Source organism: Dendrobates tinctorius, unplaced genomic scaffold, assembly GCF_039654945.1.
Source record: "Dendrobates tinctorius isolate UK_male_01 unplaced genomic scaffold, ASM3965494v1 ptg000063l, whole genome shotgun sequence".
NCBI classification, from domain to species: domain Eukaryota; kingdom Metazoa; phylum Chordata; class Amphibia; order Anura; family Dendrobatidae; genus Dendrobates; species Dendrobates tinctorius.
The window spans coordinates 1848413-1871446 of NW_027361731.1; the positions used below are offsets into that span (position 1 = coordinate 1848413).

General features: G+C 47.3%; 2 protein-coding genes across 6 annotated transcripts in view; one reads left to right on the forward strand and one right to left on the reverse strand.

Moving 5' to 3' along the window:
• LOC141094141 (uncharacterized) overlaps window positions 1–23034 on the reverse strand; it is a 392749-nt gene that overhangs the window by 186654 nt on the left and 183061 nt on the right. The gene's annotated exons all lie outside the window — the stretch shown is intronic.
• Window positions 17251–23034, forward strand: part of LOC141094142 (uncharacterized) — a 43297-nt gene continuing 37513 nt past the window's right edge. Inside the window, exon 1 of one of the 5 annotated variants that reach the window (XM_073579881.1) lies at window positions 17251–17484. In XM_073579881.1, coding sequence (XP_073435982.1) covers window positions 17293–17484 — 192 coding nt within the window. In that variant the 5' untranslated portion in view covers window positions 17251–17292. Of the gene's footprint in view, window positions 17485–17552; window positions 17595–23034 lie in introns of those variants that run through there. The other 4 variants (XM_073579882.1, XM_073579884.1, XM_073579885.1 and 1 more) reach the window with 4 other exon arrangements.

The window sequence follows — 23034 nt, forward strand, 5'->3', positions numbered from 1 at the left end:
ATGCTGGGCTGTATACTGTGCTGGGCTGTATACTGTGCTGGGCTGTATACTGTGCTGGGCTGTATACTGTGCTGGGCTATATACTGTGCTGGGCTATATACTATGCTGGGCTATATACTGTGCTGGGCTCTATACTGTGCTGGGCTATATACTGTGCTGGGCTGTATACTATGCTGGGCTGTATACTGTGCTGGGCTATATACCATGTGGTGCTGGGCTATATACCATGATGGGCTACATACCATGTGGTGCTGGGCTACATACCATGCTGGGCTATATACCATGGTGGGCTGTGCTATATACCATGTGGTACTGTGCTATATACCATGGTGGGCTGTTCTATATACCATGGTGGTGCTGTGCTTTATACTATGCAGCTGAGTTATATACTAAGGGGGTACATTTTACATTATAATCTATGGGGGAGGCTGTGTTATATAATATGGGGGCTTACATTATATTCTATGGGGAGGTGGGCAGTATTTTATTCTATTTGGGGCTACATTATATTCTATGGGGGGCTGTATTATATTTATTATATTCTATGGGCGGTGATTGCATCATACTCTATGAGGGGGCTACATTATACTATATGAGGAGGCTACATTGTATTCTATGGGGGGGCAGCATTATCTGTGGGGGCTAGATTATATTGTATGGGGGCTTTATTATATTCTATGGGGGCTGCATTATACTATATGAGAAGGGCTACATTATACTCTATAAGGGGCTGCATTATACTCTATGAGGGGGTTGCCATATATTCTATGGAGGGGCTGCATTATATTCTATGGGGGGTTACATTATATTCTGTGGAATAGCTGCATTATACTCTGAGGGGTAGCTGCATTATGCTCTAAGGGGTGGCTGCATTATACTATAAGAGGGGGGCTGCATTATATTCTATGGGGATTACATTATATTGTATGGCGGGGCTGCATTATACTCTGTGGGGTGGCTGCATTATGCTCTATGTGGGCTGCATTATACTGTATTGAGGACTATGGAGAATACATTTTATGATGAACTATGGTGTGCATTATACTATGGGAAGTGAATTGTACTACATGGATGACTATGGCGGTGCATTATACTATATGGAGCACTATGAGGAGTGTATTATACTATATGGTGGACTGAGCAGTGTATTTTAATATATGGAGGACTATGGGGAGTGTATTATACTATATTGAGGACTATGGGGAGTGTATTATACTATATGGAGGACTGAGGAGTGTATTATACTATATGGAGGACTATGGAGTACATTATATTATATGGAGGACTATAGGGAGTGTATTATAAAATATGGAGGACTATGGGGAGTGAATTATGCAATATGGAGAACTGAGGAGTTTATTATACTATATGGAGGACTATGGGGCACATTATATTATATGGAGGACTATGGGGTGTAAACTGTAGATGTGCTGCTGATAACATGATACTGTATGGTGATTTGTTAGTGATCCATTAGTGATTGTTCTGTCCCCATCATTCTTTCTCAGACGGTGGAAAGAGGCCGGGAAACAAGTGTTGAGCGACTTCAATATTGTCGATCACACTCATTTAGCGGCCTGAACTTAGCGCATATAAATACAACCGAAATGCTTCTGTGTGATGTGCAATATGTTAGCTTTTGGGGCCCCATTTTAATCTTTGCCTAGGGCCCCACTTTGCCTAAAACCGGCCCTGCCAGTAGGTGTGGTGACAGTTTCACACGTAGACCCATTCAAGTGCACATGTGAGAGTGTTTCTACAGACCATGTGTCCATGGGCAAAATATGCTGACATGTCCATTTTTTAACAGCAGCAAGGACCTCAAAACGTTCCGCACACTTATGACACACGGAGGTGTCATCCATGCGACCCGTAGCGGCGCCTGAGAAGCAGCAGTACATTTAGCGCTGTTCCCCACACTGGATTCTGAAGACCGTATCGTTCTATGGCTCCACGTCATCTCCTCTTCCTCTCGCTGTCGGGGTACCTCAGGGCTCAGTCCTTGGCCCCCTTTTCTTCTTTCTCTACACGGCCCCAATTGGACAGACCAACAGCAGATTTAGCTTTCAGTACCATCTTTATGCTGATGACACACAACTATATACGTCTTCCCCCAACCTTACCCCCGCTGTACTACAGAATGCCAGTGACTGTCTGTCCGCAGTCTCCAATATCATGTCCACTCTCTATCTGAAACTCAACCTCTCCAAAACTGAACTTCTTCTGCTCCCGCCGTCTACTAACCTCCCTAAATCTGACATTTCCCTCTCCGTGGGTGGCACCATAATTACACCCCGGCAGCAGGCGCGCTGTCTGTGTGTCATGTTTGACACCAATCTCTTCTTCACATCTCATATACAATCTCTTGCCCCCTCTTGCTACTTACACCTAAAGAACATCTCTAGAATCCACTCCTTTCTCACCATGGAAACAAAATCACTCATTGCCGCCCTGATCCACTCCCGCCTAGACTACTGCAACGCTCTATTAATTGGCCTCCCTCTGACTCAACTTTCCCCTCTCCAGTCCATCCTTAATGCAGCAGCCAAGGTTGCCTTTCTGACTAATTGGTACTTGGACGAGTCCACACTGTGCAAGACATTGCACTGGCTGCCCATTCATTATAGGATCCAATTCATACTGCTTGTTCTCTCCTGCAAAGCTCTCCATAATGTGGCACCCCCCTTATGTCTCCTCCCTCATTTCTGTTTACCCGCGTACCCACTGCAAGTGACTTTCGACTAACATCTGCACTAATCCTTACCTCTCACTCCCGTCTCCAAGACTTCTCCCGCGTTGCGCAATTCTTCTGGAATGGACAATCCACAACTTACGGCACTTCAAAGTGGCCTACCACATTCCCTAAACAAAGTTCTATTATGTGTGTGTGTATGTAACCCATTCACTATCTATCTACGAATAGTCCTTTATCAAAGTCCACTGCACCCAACAACACCATAGAAACTAGCTGGTGACTACCTCATGCAACCTTTATCCATCCCCATTCCTTCAAGATGGCTGGACTGTTGTGAATTCTCTTTCTGGGCTCCCTCTGGTGGTTACTGGAGGTAGTGGAGCTGGTCAGATTGACAGAGGTGTTGTGAGTTCTCTTTCTGGGCTCCCTCTGGTGGTTACTGGAGATAGTGGAGCTGGTCAGATTGACAGAGACCTGCCACCTGATTATGATGAGGACGATTGGAGATCTGGGGTTACAGATTGGAGTATTTAAGACAACAGATTTCCTTCAATCCCTGCTTGTGATTTCCTTCATGTGCCTTCTGAGATCTGATGTCTCCTGCTCTGTTCCTGCATGGTTCAGCTAAGTGGTTCATTTGCTAATCTTTTGCATTTGATCTGGTTTTCTCTATCTCTTCTTTGTGCGGGTCAGCTTGCTCCTGCTGGAGCTGTGCTGGATCACCGCCCATATGTTACTGCTTGTGTCAGTTTGTTCTGTCCCCTGTTATATTGGACTCATTTTGCTTTGCTTCCAGTATATACCGGAGTGCTGATATAGTGGGGACGAAGTCGTGTGACTTCAGTGTTTTTTGTGCATCAGACGTGTTGGATTTTTCAGGGTTTTTTGTGTGATTGCAGATAGTGTCTTTTCTTGCCTGTCCTGTCTAGTCAGTTTAGGCCCCATCATTTGCTCAGTCTATTTCTCTGCCTGCGTTTGTGTTTCATCTTGTCTCACCGACAATATATGAATGAGGGCTATCTATTCCTTTGGGGTCTGCTCCGGGGCAGTTTAGATTTCACCTTTCTTGCTTTAGGCTTAGTTAGCTCTCTGGCTGTGCTTAGGCGTCTAGGATCATCGTAGGAACGCTCCACGGCTACTGCTAGTTATGTGGATAGGATCAGGGCTCCGCAATCCACTTAGTTACCAACCTCTCTGGTTTTCTGGTGGCTTAGCTTGGTCCTGCTATCCTCCTCGGTGACCCATTCATAACAGAATCACCAGCCTTACTGTAGACTCTAGGGTACTCTAAAGAAGGAAAGAATTGGAAAAAAAAAAGTGTCAGAATTTTTTTTTTTTGTATATTTTTTCCTCTTTTTTTTCTGGGGCTGTAGGAGGATTTTTTTTGTCTAAATGGAGACTAAGCAATTGTCTGATCGTGTTGAGCAGCTCGCTGCTGAAGTGCGGGAAATTTCTTCCTATCTCGCTCAATCATCTGCTGTTGAACCAAAAATTCCTACTCCTGATGTGTTTTCTGGGGATTGGTCTAAATTCTTGAATTTTAAGAATAATTGTAAACTATTTTTTGCTTTGAAACCTAACTCATCGGGGAGCTCTGTGCAGCAGGTTAAAATTGTCATCTCCCTGCTGCGCAGCGATCCCCAGGATTGGGCCTTTTCTTTGACACCCGGAGATCCTATTGTGGCTAATTTGGATGCATTTTTTCAAGCCCTGGGGTTGTTGTATGATGAGAAAAAAGAAGAAATATGCAGCATTCACCGATATAGCTGAAAAACTGTGCGTCTTTATTTTACATAAATTCCATCAATAGATGTGTGGACATGCAGGATGTTAGAGGAATGCTAGGGGAGGGAGGTGCCGGACAACGGCCGTTTCGCGATTACTCGCTTCTACGGGTCCAGGATTGGGATTGTTGTATGATGAACCTAATGCTATTGATCCAGCTGAAAAAACTATATTGGCATTGAACCAGGGTCAGGATTCTGCAGAGTTATATTGTCAAAAATTCCAAAAGTGGGCGGTCCTTACTAAATGGAATGACGATGCCCTAGCAGCTCTCTTTCGGAAGGGTTTGGCAGAAACCATAAAAGATGTTATGGTGGGATTTCCTGTCCCCTCTGGTCTTGACGACTCTATGTCATTGGCCATTCAAATTGATCGGCGTTTACTTGAACGTAAACCAACACAAGAGGCATTGCCACCTTTCGAACAAATTTCTGAACCCATGCAATGCAATAGGGTTTTGTCTAGGGCGCAACGTCAGAAGTTTAGAAGGCGTAATAAGTTGTGTTTTTTCTGTGGGGACGCGTCTCATACTATTTCTGTCTGCCCTAAACGAGAAAAGCGTTTTGCTCACGCATTTGCGGTCGGCAGTTTACAGCCTAAGTTCCTTTTGGCGATTACCTTGATCTGCTCCTTGTCTACATTTTCAGCTAAGGCTTTTGTTGATTCAGGAGCAGCTTTGAATCTGATGGATTTGGACTTTGCCAAATGTGGTTTTCCCATGATACCCCTGCGGACTCCTATCCCTTTGAGGGGTATTGATGCTACTCCTTTGGTGGAGAATAAACCCCAGTTTTGGACCCAGGTGATAATGCAGATCGCCCCGGACCACCAAGAGAGTTGTAAATTTTTGGCGTTGCACAATTTTCATGATACTATTGTTCTGGGTTTTCCTTGGTTGCAAACCCATAATCCTGTTTTGGATTGGAAATCTGTGTCTGTGGTGAGTTGGGGTTGTCAATGTGCTCTCAGTGACACTCCTGTTTTCTCCAACTCTCCCCAGTCTCATGATATTCCTGACTATTTGGCTGATTTTTCTGATGTATTTAGTGAGAGCAAGTCTGCATCTTTGCCTCCTTATACGAGTTATAACTGTGCAATGGTTAATGCCCTGGTGTAAATTTCCCAAGGGTCGGCTTTTCAACTTATCGGTACCCGAACATGATGCTATGCGATCTTATATCAAGGAGTCGTTGGAGAAGGGTCATATTAGACCATCCTCTTCACCTTTAGATGCTGTTTTTTTGTGGCCAAGAAAGATGGCTTATTAAGGCCATGTATTGACTATCGTTCCCTTAACAAAATCACTGTTAAATATCAGTACCCGTTACCTCTGATTTCTGATTTATTTTCCAGAGTTAAAAGTGCCTGTTGGTTTACCAAACTTGACCTCAGGGGGGCATATAATCTTATTCGCATCAAGCACAGGGATGAATGGAAGACGGCGATTAATACTCCGGAGGGACATTTTGAGTACCTGGTGATGCTTTTTGGGCTCACTAATGCCCCTTCTGTCTTCCAATGTTTTTATGACCGATATTTTCCGGGACTTTGTGGATAAGTTTTTGATAATTTATCTGGATGATATTTTGATCGTTTCCAGTGATTGGGATTCTCATGTGAAACATGTCCGGACTGTGTTCCGGATTTTGAGGGAAAATACTCTGTATGTTAAGGGATCGAAGTGTCTCTTTGGTAAACAGAGGATTTCATTTTTGGGATTCATTTTGTCCCCGTCTACTATAGAAATGGACCCGGCCAAGGTACAGGCCATTGTATACTGTGAGTTATTTTTATATGGTTTCAATCAGTTTAATATAATATACACTGAGATGAGGTAAGCAAAAGGTCACTGAAGCTTACTTAAGATAAAGGAATGTAAATTACTGGTCATTTGTTTATCCATCAACAAAGGACCATTGATATTCAAGGCAACTACCCTAATTAGATTGGGTGTGTTAACTTTCCCAAGGATGTTATCTTGGGCTCCGAAGCCACTCCTTCAGCTTGCTGTATTTCTGCCATGTGGCACACATGAGACCCCCTCTAGCTTCCTGTATTATATACTGGTTAAAACAGGTATTGAGGGGATGTGCTTATAGCCAATGCACAATAGACTTGTGACATCATTCCCCACATGGTGGGGCTGGACACACCTTTTAGCTGGACATTTAAAAGAACCAGGAGACATGTGCTCAGTCTCTTTTGGCTCCTGGAGGATAACTGGTCGACGTCTATCTGTATAATGTAACATATGAATAATGCTTGTTTCTGATTAATGCATATGTATTTATAGTTTTATACTGTTTATTATTTGATCTTTTCATTTATTAAGTAAATCAATTTAGTAAATTCAATTCTTGTGTGAGCATTTTTCTTATTCATTACAATCCATTGGAACCCTTACAATACAGCCATTTATGATTGGGTTCAGCCAACTTCTTTGAAGACTCTTAAGAAGTTTTTGGGTTTTGCTAATTTATACCGTAAATTTATAAGTAATTTTTCTGGTATAGTTAAACCACTGACTGATTTGACCAAAAAGGACGCTGATGTGGTGAATTGGTCTCCAGAGGCAGTCTCGGCATTTCAGGAGCTTAAGCGGAGATTCATTTCTGCTCCAGTTTCGCAAAACTCGGGTCGAACGAAATCGGCCGATTTTTGTGAAAAGTCGAAGGCCGACTGAAACACGAAACCCAATGCAAGTCAATGGGGAAGCAAAGTCGGCAGGGAGTGGAGGACAGGAAACACACCTACAGTGCCCTTTTGAATGCCAAAAACATCAATTCTTATTACTGAAGCATTTCAACCTTAATTTACTTCATAATACTAGTTACACACTGAAAAATGGGGGTTATTTGGCTAAATTTGTGGGGGGGTAGGGCTGGCTCCAGGTTTTCATGTGCCCTGGGCCAAAGAGCGCCCCTTTAACACATAGCACAACTCATGATGCTCCGATACGGCAGAGAAATAGTGGTATAGTACAATGAAAAATACTTTACTTTTTACATCTCATGACTGATATCCATTTTAAATTCTCCAATAGCTCCAAAAACGGACAGTATATTACTCCATACAGTATTATGGCCACCGCATAGTGCGCTATACAGAGTAATGAGGCCCATATATTTCTCCATACAGAATCATTGGTCCCGTATAATGTTCCATACAGTATATGATGAGCTCCACATAATGCTACAGTATATGTTGGTCCCCATGGATGAAGCTGCACTGTCTTATGGGCCCAAATAATGCTCCATATATAATGGGCCCCATTTCTAATGCTCTAGTGTATAATGGGCCCTGTAAATGCTGCTCCAGTGTCTGATGTCCACCTTTGGAATGCTCCAGTGTATGGTGGGCCCCATATATCATTCTCCAGAGTATAGTGCTCCCCAAAAATTGCTGTCCCAACTTTGAAAACAATTAAATAAGTCTCCTCAAATAAGTCTCCTCACTAGGGAATCCCTGTACTAGTCTGGGCGTACAGACGTGATGTCATTGCGCTCTCTGATCAGAATATCACTGTCAGGAAACGCGGAAGACGTCATGGCGGTGGAGCAGGGAGAGGTAAGTATTTCAACTTTGCAAGTGCTGTGATCCTGAGCAAGCAGGGGGGGCCCACTCGTTGGCAACGGCACTGGCACAGGGCCCCAAATAGTACGTGTGTCTGACGGCGGGTGGGCAGAACCTGCACTTTCATCTGCACCTTCCTCTTTGTCACCGTGTAAGGTGGTAGAGTATATGGGAAGGGTAACCTGAGTTTCATCAGGGTCAGATTCTGGCTGTGTAGAGTGCGAGGGGAATGTAGTGGTCTGGGTCAATGTACCAGCAGAATCATCTAGCAGTGGCTGGGCATCAGTGCACTTGTGGCGCCCCCAGGAGTACGGTCGCCACAGTGGCATTACCTTCCTCCTAGGGAGTGTGATGTCATGCTTGGGAGCAACGAAGGGTCTCTCTAGCAGTTAAACCAACACACAACACATTTCGCACTCCAGGCCAGCAGGGAGACCTCTGAACCTGACTGCTGAGGAGCTGCTCTCTGTGGTCGGGAGGAGGTAAGTTAGGGCAGTCTGTGAAGGGAAGGGGAAGTGCGTGGACGTGAGAAGGGAAGCTGGAGGATGAGCAGAGTTAAGGCTCACTCCTAGCTGGAGCGCATGGTCCGGATTCCGGTCTCCGAGTTTGTAGGGACACTGACGTTCCTGCAGCCGAAACCGGAGGAAGTAGCAGTTGTAAATGCTCTGTACCCAACTAAGGCTCGGAGGCCCCAGCAGCGACGTGTGGGAGCCAGAAGGAAAAGGCTACGGCTGCCCGCCATACGAGAAAGTTCCAAAAGAGAGTCAACAGGGGGAACTTCATTGAACTCAGCACTGCGAGTACCTCAGATAAGCGCTAGAACGGAGGCCACACTACCTATCTGCAGAGAGAGAATTCCAAATTGGCTTCCAGGCTGACCAACTCCTCCATCTGTACTCGGGGTCTTGGACGGCACTTACCAAGTACAGGTAAAGGAACTGCACGACTGTGTCTGTCATCTTTCTCCTGCACCTGGCACACGGCTCTGTTACATCCTGCACTGCACACCATCTACCAACTCTTTCATGGTTTATTAACGGTGAAAGCAATGCAAAAGGAAATAAAACATAAAACAAATCCTTGCCTGTCCGGCACTAACTAAACAATGGACAACCTAACTACCAACTGGCGGGCTTCTCCCGTCCAGCCCAACCACAGTTGCAGTGGGCACTGCTTCCACTCACGTGTGTCTCTCACACAGACAGGCTCTCTGTGTTCCCAGGCTGAGACACTCACACAACCACCTTGCATCCTTTTATATCCACCTCCCATTATCCATTAGTAAGCAGGTGCGATACTGACCAGACTAGGCCACATAGGAAAGGAATCTGGGTGAGATATACCTGCCCTCATCCACTATTCCCACATGATTCTCACATATCCCCCCCTTCTGCTCAGACCACTCCGGTCGAGCAATGACACCCGCCAAACAGTGCACTCGGGACAGGGCATCTGCATTTCCCATCTGTACCCCTGGGCGGTGCTCCACCGTAAAAGTGTAGGCCTGCAGGGCAAGGAACCACCGGGTCACCCGGCTATTCCGTTCCTTGTTCAAGTGCATCCACTTGAGAGGGGCATGGTCAGTGATCAGCCTGAACTTTCGGCCCACCAGGTAATATTTGAGGGCCTCTAGAGCCCACTTAATGGCGAGGCACTCTTTTTCTACGACTGCATACCTTTGCTCGTGTTTATTCAGCTTCCTGCTGAGATAGAGGACTGGGTGTTCCACTCCGTCCCTCTCTTGTGAGAGTACAGCCCCGATACCTGTATCAGAGGCATCCGTTTGTACCACAAACTCACTGCGGAAGTCCGGAGTCACCAGTACGGGCTGAGAGCAAAGTGCCCATTTTAGGCTATGGAAGGCTTCTTCAGCCGCTAAACTCCATTTAATCATGACGGAGTCTTTCCCTTTTGTAAGATCCGTCAGGGGGGTAGCGATGGCTGCAAAATTGGGTATGAACCGGCGATAATAACCGGCGATCCCCAGGAAGGCTTACACCTGCTTCTTGTTGACAGGTTGTGGCCAGTCCTGAACCGCCTGAATCTTATCAACCTGGGGTTTAACAACACCCCTCCCAATTACATACCCCAAATACCGGGCTTCTTCTAGCCCGATGTGACATTTCTTGGGGTTCGCGGTTAGACCTGCCTCCCACAGGTCGTCAATCACAGCTTGTACTTTCTGGAGATGAGTCTCCCAGTCCAAGCTGTAAATGACAATGTCATCCAAATAGGCCGAAGCATACCGCCTATGTGGCCTCAAGACTCGAACCATCAGTCTCTGGAAGGTCGCCGGTGCCCCGTGCAGTTCCAAACGGCATATACACATACAGAAATAAACCTTCCGGCGTAGCAAATGCTGTCTTTTCTCTGGCAGCCTCCACCAGAGGGATCTGCCAATACCCCTTTGTTAGGTCTAGGGTCGTAATATACCGGGCTTTTCCTAACCGATCTATTAACTCGTCGACCCGGGGCATGGGGTAGGCATCAAATTTTGAGACCGCATTCAGTTTCCTGAAGTCATTGCAGAACCGGATGGACCACGCACTGTGCGATTCCTCAATGACTCCTAACTCTAACATTGCCTTCACTTCTCGGGAAACGGCTTCACGGCGCGCTTCCGGGATTCGGTAGGGCTTTACGTGAACTGTGACACCAGGTTCCGTTACGATGTCATGTTTCATTAGCATAGTCTGCCCGGGTTTTTCTGAGAAAAACTTTTGGTTGTGAAGTAGAAACTGCCTGACTTCCGTCTTTTGCCGCTCCGAGAGAGTCTCTGCAACCCGTACCTCCGGTACGGTATGCGAGCAGACAGGACGGGCCAGCTCCGCTGACAAGGCAGACCGATCCTTCCAGGGCTTTATCAGATTTACATGATAAATCTGTTTGTGTCATCAGGGTAAGGTGTGACAAAATCCTTGGAAACCCATGCATGGTTCATTTTAATGAAGGTTAGATCATCCACATTTTTGGTCGAGAGACGGGTCCTTTTTTCCGTCATGATTGATCCAGCAGCACTGAAGACTCTTTCCGATAGCACGCTTGCAGCTGGGTAAGTGAGCTCCTGTAAGGCATATTGTGCCAATTCAGGCCAGGTGTCCAGTTTAGCGGCCCAATAGTCAAATGGGACTGACCTGTGAGGGAGAACATCGATGTGGGACGAGAAGTAGTTTGTAACCATAGTTGACAACTGCTGTCTCCTGTCACTTTCAATCGATGCAGTATTACCAGTCGTGTGAGCGGGACTTGAAAAATCAGTCCACAACATGGTCATGAAACCCCTGTCTCCAACGCCAATTCTGATGTGCGCACCACCAACACCTCTTCCAAGTTGCCCCCGGCCCCTACGGCTCGTGTGAGAACCATCACCGCTGCTGTGTGCTGGGAATGCCTCAACCAACCGGTTTACCAGAGTTGCTTGTTTGTTAGCCAATATTAGGCCAAGGTTCTCCTGTTGCGAGGAATCTTGTTTCTACCATGCCTATGCAGGAATACAGATTCTCACATTTATCTCCAGTGGCTAAGTCCTTTGTGCCATCTTCTGAGCATGCTCACAGGACGAGCTCCCATGGAGTTCAGGAGTCAGGTGCTCAGGTCCTGCTCCGGATCCTATTGGCTCCTTTTGGAGACCTGGAGATTTCCGGCAGGTCCCGTACGCTATAAAAAGTGCGCATGGCCGTTCCGCCATGCGCTAGTATTTTCATACGGCTGCTGTATGTATGGAGATGGATGCTTGGACTGGTGACTGACTTATTAAGAACCCCTTCCCTCTGATAATACGTCTGTGTGAGTGTTTGGGCATCAGCCAATATTAGCGCCAGTGCCAGCGCGCTCAAGCTTCATCTTTGCCAGCAGCTAGGATCCTGCATCATCCTTTCACTGCGGCCTCAGTTCACGCCGCGCTGCGGTTGCAGTCTGTCAGGCGTTTGCAGTTGCGACGTTCCGCATCCTATTTTTACGGTAGGTCTAGAAGGAGTAGTCCTGGTGTTTAATGCTACTTCTGTGACCTTTAATACAGTATCTGCATCGCTGGAAGTCTGTGACCCTGTACAAACTCAGCGTTATTTATGCTTTTGTTTGCAGCTCTGTGCATATAACAGAGTCTGCTTCAATGCACTGGGTACAGCTAAAACCGCCTTAGTGCTCTGCCTCTTTTAGCAGCGGTTTTTCCATCCACCGCACGGTGGACCCCGAGTGGCGAAGGCACTTTATTTATTTTTTATTTAGTGTCTTCCGCCACTCATAACACCTGTGGCATGATGTTTTGGAATTTGCCTTTATAGCGTGGATCCAGGATGCTGGCCAACCAGTAGTCGTCATCGTTCATCATTTTGGCAATGCGGGGGTTTCTTTTTAGGATCTGAAAGGCATAATCTGACATGTGGGCCATTGTTCCCGGTGTCAATGATGCACTGCGAATGCTGGGTGGAGGAGCACTTTCTGGCAAATCCACATCCCTCCAGTCACGCACAAACCCTGTACCAGACCTTGCCACGCCAACATTTTTTCACGAGAAGCATCCTCCTCCCCTAAATAGTCATCCCCATCATCATCCTCCTCCACCTCGTCCAGGAGATTTCCCGGAGCAGACAATGGCTGACTGTCATCAAGGCTTCCCTCCTCCTCTTCCTCATCATCCTCGGCTCCAGATGCCTGCTCCTTAATGTGAGTCAAAGTTTGCATGAGCAGATGCATAAGTGGGATGCTGATGCTTATGATGGCGTCATCTGCGCTTACCAGCCGTGTGCATTCCTCAAAACACTAAAGGACTTTACAGAGGTCTTTCAGCTTCGACCACTGTACACCTGTCAACTCCATGTCTGCCCTCAAAGTGCCTGCCCGTGTATCCTCCCACAAATGCATTACGGCCTGCCTCTGTTCGCACAGCCGCTCAACCATGTGCAGGGTGGAGTTCCACCTTGTTGCAACATCGATAATTAGGCGGTGCTAGGGAAGGTGGAGCAATCGCTGCAGCTTCTGCATACGACTGGAGTGTACCGGCGACCAGCGGATGTGCGAGCACAGTCTTCGGACCTTCTGAAGCAGGCCTGTTAACTCCGGATAATTATTGAGGAAGCACTGCACCACCAGGTTCAAGGTGTGAGCCAAGCAAGGTATGTGTCTGAGTTTTGAAAGGGCTATGGCTGCCACAAAATTCCAGCCGTTATCACTAACTACCTTGCTTGCCTCAAGATGTAGACTGCCCAGCCATGACTCAGTTTGTCGCTGAAAGTAGTCGGCCAGTACATCCGCGGTGTGTCGCCCAAGCACATCATCTTCAACACAGCCTGCTGACGCTTTCCACTAGCTGATCGATAGGGGAACACCTAGTGTGCAACACTGGCAGCTGCGGATGGAGTGCTCGTGCGACTGCGTTCTGTGGACAACCTTTCGCTTCTGGAGAAGGAGGAGGAGGGTCGAACGCCTACAGCCAACTGTTTCCTATACCGTGGGCTAGGCAGCACTGTCCCACCACCGCTGTCCCCTGTGGACCCTGCATCCACCACATTAACCCAGTGTGCAGTGATGGACACGTAACGTCCCTGGCCATGCCTACTGGACCATGCATCAGTTGTGAGGTGCACCTTTCCACTCACTGATTGCTTGAGTGCATGTACAATGCGGTCTTTCACATGAAGGTGGAGGGCTGGGATGGCTTTGTGAGAAAAGAAGTGGCAGCTGGGTAGGTCATAGCGTGGTACTGCGTAGGCCATGAGTTCGTGGAAAGCTGCGCTTTCATCCAACCGATAGGGCATCATCTCTAGCGAGATTAGTTTGGCAATGTGGGCGTTCAAACCCAGTGTACGCGGCTGAGAGGATGAGTACTTTCTTGTCCTACTCATAGTCTCTGGTAGGGTGAGCTGGACTTCAGAGCTGCATATGGTCGAACTAGCGGTGGACATGGCGGACTGAGAGAAGGTTGATGATGGTGATGGAGTTGGTGTTCTTTCTGATGGCTTATATTCAGTCTTTCGTTGCAATAACAGTGTGATTCCCTGACTGATTTGCCCTTTCGACGACAACTCAACATTTGCTGCTGGTGGTGTGCTAACCGGTGGACTTACAGTGGGCGAAACAATGTAGTGTTGCTGACTACCTTCTTTGGGAGCAGTTGCACATGTGGTACGTGAGTTTTGGTAGTCTGTCCACGCTTGCAAGTCCTTGGTGGTTAAATGTCTTAGCATGCAACTGGTATTCAAATTTCTCACATTTTTCCCTCGGCTAAAGGTCTTTGCGCACTTCTTACAGATAACCTTTGCCTGATCATTAGGATTTTGTTCAAAAAAGTGCCACACTGCACTCTTCTTACTATGGAAGACATTTTGAGGCCTTGCACGCTGTGCTATTTTGACCGTCTGGCCAAGCTGTCCTGCAACTCTTTTGGTTTTTGCAACCTGTTTTTGGAGTGCTCCGGGCCTGCCAGATAACAGCTGTTGTGATGTCGATGCCCGCTGCGGATGCTCCTCCTCCTCTTCTGAGCTATTGGCAGCGGCACCCTCTTCCCCCAATGGATGCCAATCTGGGTCAACAACTGGGTCATCCATCACCTCCTCTTCAATGTCATGTGCACCTTCCTCTGTGTCACCGTGTATGGTGGTATAGTATGCAGGAAGGGGCACCTGAGTTTCATCAGGGTCAGATTCTGCCTCAGTACACTGCAAGGACAATGTTGTGCTCTGAGTGAATGTACCAGCAGAATCATCTATCAGTGGCTGTGCATCAGTGCACTCCATGTCAGATTCATCTTGGCCTGGGTAATTCACGATTTGACTTGATAACCCAGGCATGGTATGTGAAAACAGCTTTATGGAGTAATCTGTAGTGTGGCCTGCCGTATCCTTCCATTTTGGTAGGGGTGAAGAACACAAGGAAAGGTGTGGTTCATGACCATGAGCCTCCAATGACGACTCAGTGCTTTTATTTTTTAAAGATTCAGAAGAGGAGGCGATAGAGCTGGAGGCTGAGTCAGCAATGTAAGCCAAAACTTGTTCTTGAAGCTCCGGCTTTAAAAGTGGTTTACCTACTCCCAGAAAAGGGAGCCTTCGAGGCCTTGTGGAGCCAGACGATGACGCAGGCTCAACACCTCCTGCATTAAGTGCTATTTTGCTTTTGCCACTACCAGCAGATCCACCACCAACACCATCATTACCAGCTGCCAACCCCCGCCCACTTCCACGGACTCTTCCACCACACTACCTCATTTTTTGGGAAAATGTACCCAATGGTGTAAGAAAGGTGTATATAGTAGTGGGGAGAATTTGAATCTCTCTAGACTTCAGGACACAGTTGGATTCTGTCAGGCCCTGTTTATATTACACCGCAATGTGACAGGCAGATTCTGGATGGTGTAAGAAAGGTGTATAGAGGACTGGGGAGATTTGGAATCTCTCTAGACTTCAGGACACAGTTGGATTCTGTCAGGCCCTGTTTATATTACACCGCAATGTGACAGGCAGATTCTGGCTGGTGTAAGAAAGGTGTATAGAGGACTGGGGAGATTTGAATCTCTCTAGACTTCAGGACACAGTTGGATTCTGTCAGGCCCTGTTTATATTACACCGTAATGTGACAGGCAGATTCTGGATGGTGTAAGAAAGGTGTATAGAGGACTGGGGAGAATTTGAATCTCTCTAGACTTCAGGACACAGTTGGATTCTGTCAGGCCCTGTTTATATTACACCGTAATGTGACAGGCAGATTCTGGATGGTGTAAGAAAGGTGTATAGAGGACTGAGGAGAATTGGAATCTCTCTAGACTTCAGGACACAGTTGGATTCTGTCAGGCCCTGTTTATATTACACCGCAATGTGACAGGCAGATTCTGGATGGTGTAATAAAGGTGTATAGGGGACTGGGGAGAATTTGAATCTCTCTAGACTTCAGGACACAGTTGGATTCTGTCAGGCCCTGTTTATATTACACCGCAATGTGACAGGCAGATTCTGGATGGTGTAAGAAAGGTGTATAGAGGACTGGGGAGAATTTGAATCTCTCTAGACTTCAGGACACAGTTGGATTCTGTCAGGCCCTGTTTATATTACACCGCAATGCAACAGCCAGATTCTGGATGGTGTAAGAAAGGTGTATAGAGGACTGGGGAGAATTGGAATCTCTCTAGACTTCAGGACACAGTTGGATTGTCAGGCCCTGTGTATATTACACCGCAATGTGACAGGCAGAAATTGCCTAGTGTATGACAAACTACAAGGTGTATATAGAATTGGGCAGAATTGGAATCTCCCTAGAGTGTAGGTCTGTAAGAACGGACAAACTCCTCGGCTTTTCCTTACAGAGTCACACACTTAGATAGCTTCAATTTGGCTGTGATAACAGCCGTTACACGGTACTGTGTGAGGAGCGTAGACCGCTGTACGGTGTGTGAAAAAATGAACGCTCAGTACCTCACCAGGACAAAACATTAAAATTTGGATTGCTTTTAAAAAAGCAGATTGAACACCAGTGTGCACACAGCAATGCAGGTAGCCTTAAAAGGCAGGCTATTCATCACCAGCGCCGCTGCACAAAAGCAAAAATCTTCACCTTTCACTGCACAGTAACTACAGTGAAAAGCGCTATCAGCAGAAGTTTTTTTTTTCTTTTTGCCTTCCTAACGCTCTCCTTACAGAGTCAGCAGCAGCTCTCCCTATTCTGAGATCAGCATGAGTAACATGGCTGTCGGTGACACCACACAAAGCAAGCCAATCACTTGCATGCCCTTCTCCAAGATGGTGGTGACCGCTGCCTATGTCATCGCGTTGCCCAGTGTACGTGGATCCTGATTGGCTGAAAAAGGGCGCTAAAGCATCTTTTGAAACCCGACTTTGGCGAAAGTCGGCGACTTTTGAATTTTTTCTACCCATTTCGCTCAACTCTAGCTCCTGGTATGAAGTCGATAGCACAATCATATGGCGCCATATAGTAGCCGTCCGGTAACTGGTGATAATTCCCTCATGTGTGGGGTCTATTTGTCTCCAGAGAAATCACACGTTACATTCCACACATAACACTGTGTAGAAAAGGCGGCGCGGGGTAATTGTGCCAGTAGTGAGGGGAATAATGGCGGGAAGGTCACTGACTGAGGAGAAGGCTCCATGTAGCGTCTGCACTCCGGAGATCATGTGACCCCTGACTCCTCCCCTCCTGTGACCTCATCACAGGTCCTGTGCGCACAGAGCAGCCATATATGTGGAGTGCGGCTCTGCAGGTGGAGGTCGGTGCTGGAGGCTCCATTATTCTCTATGTGGAGTGCGGCTCTGCGGGTGGAGGTCGGTGCTGGAGGCTCCATTATTCTCTATGGGGAGTGCGGCTCTGCGGGTGGAGGTCGGTGCTGGAGGCTCCATTATTCTCTATGTGGAGTGCGGCTCTGCGGGTGGAGGTCGGTGCTGGAGGCCCCATTATTCTCTTTGTGGAGTGCGGCTCTGCGGGTGGAGGTAAGTGCTGGAGGCTCCATTATTCTCTATATGGAGTGCGGCTCTGCGGGTGGAGGTCGGTGCTGGAGGCTCCATTATTCTCTATGTGGAGTGCGGCTCTGTGGGTGGAGGTCGGTGCTGGAGGCTCCATTATTCTCTATGTGGAGTGTGGCTCTGTGGGTGGAGGTCGGTGCTGGAGGCTCCATTATTCTCTATGTGGAGTGCGGCTCTGCGGGTGGAGGTAGGTGCCGGAGGCTCCATTATTCTCTATATGGAGTGCGGCTCTGCGGGTGGAGGTCGGTGCTGGAGGCTCCATTATTCTCTATATGGAGTGCGGCTCTGCGGGTGGAGGTCGGTGCTGGAGGCTCCATTATTCTCTATATGGAGTGCGGCTCTGCGGGTGGAGGTCGGTGCTGGAGGCTCCATTATTCTCTATGTGGAGTGTGGCTCTGTGGGTGGAGGTCGGTGCTGGAGGCTCCATTATTCTCTATGTGGAGTGCGGCTCTGCGGGTGGAGGTCGGTGCTGGAGGCTCCATTATTCTCTATGTGGAGTGCGGCTCTGCGGGTGGAGGTAGGTGCCGGAGGCTCCATTATTCTCTATGTGGAGTGTGGCTCTGTGGGTGGAGGTCGGTGCCGGAGGCTCCATTATTCTCTATGTGGAGTGCGGCTCTGCGGGTGGAGGTCGGTGCCGGAGGCTCCATTATTCTCTATGTGGAGTGCGGCTCTGTGGGTGGAGGTCGGTGCCGGAGGCTCCATTATTCTCTATGTGGAGTGCGGCTCTGTGGGTGGAGGCCGGTGCCGGAGGCTCCATTATTCTCTATGTGGAGTGCGGCTCTGCGGGTGGAGGTCGGTGCTGGAGGCTCCATTATTCTCTATGTGGAGTACGGCTCTGCGGATGGAGGTCGGTGCCGGAGGCTCCATTATTCTCTATGTGGAGTGCGGCTCTGCGGGTGGAGGTCGGTGCCGGAGGCTCCATTATTCTCTATGCGGAGTGCGGCTCTGCGGGTGAAGGTCGGTGCTGGAGGCTCCATTATTCTCTATGTGGAGTTTGGCTCTGCGGGTGGAGGTAGGTTCTGGAGGCTCCATTATTCTCTATGTGGAGTGTGGCTCTGCGGGTGGAGGTCGGTGCTGGAGGCTCCATTATTCTCTGTGGAGTGTGGCTCTGCGGGTGGAGGTCGGTGCTGGAGGCCCCATTACTTTTTCTGCCACTTTATAAGAATCATTGTGTTTTTGATTTTTCTTGTAATAGACACATACAACCCAACTATGGAAGACAGAAAGGGAGGAAACGGATTGTTCTCCTAGTACAGGGCCGCTTTCTTGGCCACATAGTACAATGCCCCCATTATGCCCCTTATGCAGTATATATCATGCCCCCATTATGCCCCTTATGCACTATATATGATTCCCCCACACAGTGTAATGCCCCCATTATGCCCCTTATGCAGTATATATGATGCCCCCACACAGTGTAATGCCCCATTTTGCCCCTTATGCAGTATATATGATGCCCCCACACCAGGGCTGTGGAGTCGGAGTCGGTGCTCATTTTGGTGGAGTCGGAGTTGGTATAAAATGGACCGACTCCGACTCCTAAAATATATAATAAATTGGGTACAGTAATTCAATGCAGAATGTGCTGAATATTTTTTCATAGGAGTTTGGGAAAGTTATGAAATGTCCTATAAATGGCTGTTATATTCCTGATCTAAGGCTACATTCACACACAGCATTTTTCCTGTGTTTTTTGAGGATACGTTTTTCAGCTGCAAAAGCAGATCAGCTTTTTAAAAAACTGCATCACCTGAAAGGTTTTTGAGCTCATAGATAATGTTTTCAATAGCAAAAGCAGATTAGAAATCTGCTCTATCTATCCATTTATCCATATCTGTCTATCCATATCGTATCTGTACCAAAAAGAATGAAAACCGGGTAGTACACCAATATATATTCTGTTCTATCTAAATATCTTGATTATTGGATCATAAAAATGATTAAATGTCTGAGGTTCACATTGTACTACAATAAATTTTTCACTTAAATATAAGCAATATGTGTGGGAGTCGGAGTCGGTGTAAGGGAAATTGAGGAGTCGGAGTCGCAGGTTTGGCTTACCGACTCCACAGCCCTGCCCCACACAGTGTAATGCCCCCATTATGCCCCTTATGCAGTATATATGATGCCCCACACAGTGTAATGTCCCCATTATGCCCCTTATGCAGTATATATGATGCCCCCACACAGTGTAATGGCCTCATTATGCCCCTTATGCAGTATATATGATGCCCCCCACACAGTGTAATGGCCTCATTATGCCCCTTATGCAGTATATATGATGCCCCCCACACAGTGTAATGACCCATTATGCCCCTTATGCAGTATATATGATGCCCCCATTATGCCCCTTATGCAGTATATATGATGCCCCCACACACTGTAATGCCCCCATTATGCCCCTTATGCAGTATATATGATGCCCCCACACAGTGTTATGCCCCTTATGCAGTATATATGATGCCCCCCACACAGTGTAATGCCCCCATTATGCCCCTTATGCAGTATATATGATGCCCCCCACGCAGTATAATGCCCCCATTATGCCCCTTATGCAGTATATATGATGCCCCCACACAGTGTAATAATAATAATAATTTTTATTTATATAGCGCCAACATATTCCGCAGCACTTTACAATTAAGCGGGGACATGTACAGACAATAAATTCAATACAAGTTAAGACAATTCAAACAGTGACATTAGGAGTGAGGTCCCTGCTCGCAAGCTTACAATCTACAAGGAAATGGGGGGGACACAGTAGGTGAAAAGTGCTTGTTATTTCAGGTCGCAATTATAATAAATAGGGATTTTCATATAAAGCTGCATGATCCGGTCATCAGCCCGTGTGTTTAAGTGCAATAGACAAGTATCAAGTGCAGTTATCGTGTGCATGGAGGGTGTGGAGACAGATGAATAGTAGGGTGCAGATTCAGAATAATATTTGGAAGGAGGGAACAGGGCAAAGTTGGTTTGCTGAGTAGTTGATATGGTAGGCTTGTTTGAAGAGATGGGTTTTCAAAGCGCGCTTGAATAGGTTAGGGCTAGGTATCAGTCTGATCGTCTGGGGAAGCGCATTCCAGAGAGCTGGAGCAGCACGAGAGAAGTCTTGGAGACGGAGGTGCGAGGTTCGGATTACGGGGGATGTTAGTCTTAGGTCATTTGTAGAACGGAGGGCACGTGTAGGGCGATAGACAGAGATGAGAGAGGAGATATAAGGTGGTGCAGAACAGTGGAGAGCTTTGTGGGTGAGAGAGATAAGTTTATACTGGACTCTGTAGCGAATAGGTAGCCAGTGTAATGACTGGCACAAGATGGAGGCATCGGTGAAGCGGCTGGACAGAAATATGACCCTGGCTGCCGCGTTCAAGATGGATTGGAGAGGAGAAAGTTTGGTAAGAGGGAGACCGATCAGAAGAGAGTTGCAGTAGTCCAGACGAGAATGAATAAGAGCAACAGTAAGAGTCTTAGCAGTTTCAAAGGTGAGAAAAGGTTGGATTCTGGAGATGTTTTTAAGATGCAGGTGACAAGAGCGACTGAGTGATCGGATGTAGGGAGTAAAGGAAAGTTCAGTGTTGAATATGACCCCAAGACAGCGGGCATGCTGCTTGGGAGTTATGGTTGAACCCTCCAGGGTTATTTCGATGTTGGGTAGAGTGAGGTTAGTAGAGGGGAGAAACACAAGAAGTTCAGTTTTGGAGAGATTTAGTTTCAGATAGAGGGAGGACATGATGCTAGAGACAGCAGACAGACAATCCTTGGTATTTTGAATTATGGTAGGGGTGATGTCAGGGGGAGAAGTGTATAATTGGGTGTCATCGGCATAGAGATGATACTGGAACCCAAATCTGCTGATTATTTGTCCAATAGGGGCAGTGTATAAAGAGAAGAGGAGGGGGCCTAGGACTGAGCCCTGCGGGACCCCGATAGTAAGGGGACGAGAAGAGGAAGAGGAGCCAGAAAAAGATACAGTGAAGGAGCGGTCAGAGAGGTAGGAGGAGAACCAGGAGAAGGCTGTGTCCTTGAGGCCTATAGAGCGGAGCATAGTGAGGAGGAGCTGGTGATCCACAGTGTCAAATGCGGCAGAGAGATCCAGGAGAATCAGCAGGGAGCAATGACCTTTCGATTTAGCTGTTATTAGATCATTAGAGACTTTAGTGAGGGCAGTTTCAGTAGAGTGTAAAGAGCGGAAACCAGATTGTAAGGGGTCGAGAAGAGTTATCCGAGAGATAGCGGATTAGACGGGAGTGGACCAAGCGTTCCAGGAGTTTAGAGATGAAGGGAAGTTTAGAGACAGGTCTGTAGTTAGCAGTGCAGTTCTGGTCCAGGGATGGCTTTTTAAGTAAAGGGGTTATGATGGCATGTTTAATGCCCCATTATGCCCCTTATGCAGTATATATGATGCCCCTCATGCAGTATATATGATGCACCCACACAGTGTAATGCCCCTTATGCAGTATATATGATGCCCCACACAGAGTAATGCCCCCATTATGCCCCTTATGCAGTATATATGATGCCCCCACACAGTGTAATGCTCCCATTATGCCCCTTATGCAGTATATATGATGCCCCCCACGCAGTATAATGCCCTTATTATGCCCCTTATGCAGTATATATGATCCCCCCCACAGTGTAATGCCCCCATTATGCCCCTTATTCAGTATATATGATGCCCCCACGCAGTATAATGCCCCCAGTATGCCCCTTATGCAGTATATATGATGCCCCCACAGTGTAATGCCCCCATTATGCCCCTCATGCAGTATATATGATGCACCCACACAGTGTAATGCCCCCATTATGCCCCTTATGCAGTATATATGATGCCCCCACACAGTGTAATGCTCCCATTATGCCCCTTATGCAGTATATATGATGCCCCCCACGCAGTATAATGCCCTTATTATGCCCCTTATGCAGTATATATGATGCCCCCCACAGTGTAATGCCCCCATTATGCCCCTTGTTCAGTATATATGATGCCCCCCACGCAGTATAATGCCCCCACTATGCCCCTTATGCAGTATATATGATGCCCCCCCACGCAGTATAATGCCCCTTATGCAGTATATATGATGCCCCCACGCAGCATAATGCCCTCATTATGCCCCTTATGCAGTATATATGATGCCCCCCACAGTGTAATGCCCCCATTATGCCCCTTATGCAGTATATATGATGCCCCCCACACAGTGTAATGCCCCCATTATGCCCTTTATGCAGTATATATGATGCCCCCACACAGTGTAATGCCCCCATTATGCCCCTTATGCAGTATATATGATGCCCCCACACAGTGTAATGCCCCCATTATGCCCCTTATGCAGTATATATGATGCCCCCACACACAGTGTAATGCCTCCATTATGCCCCTTATTCAGTATATATGATGCCCCCCACGCAGTATAATGCCCCAGTATGCCCCTTATGCAGTATATATGACGCCCCCCCACGCAGTATAATGCCTCCATAATGCCCCTTATGCAGTATATATGATGCCCCCACACAGTATAA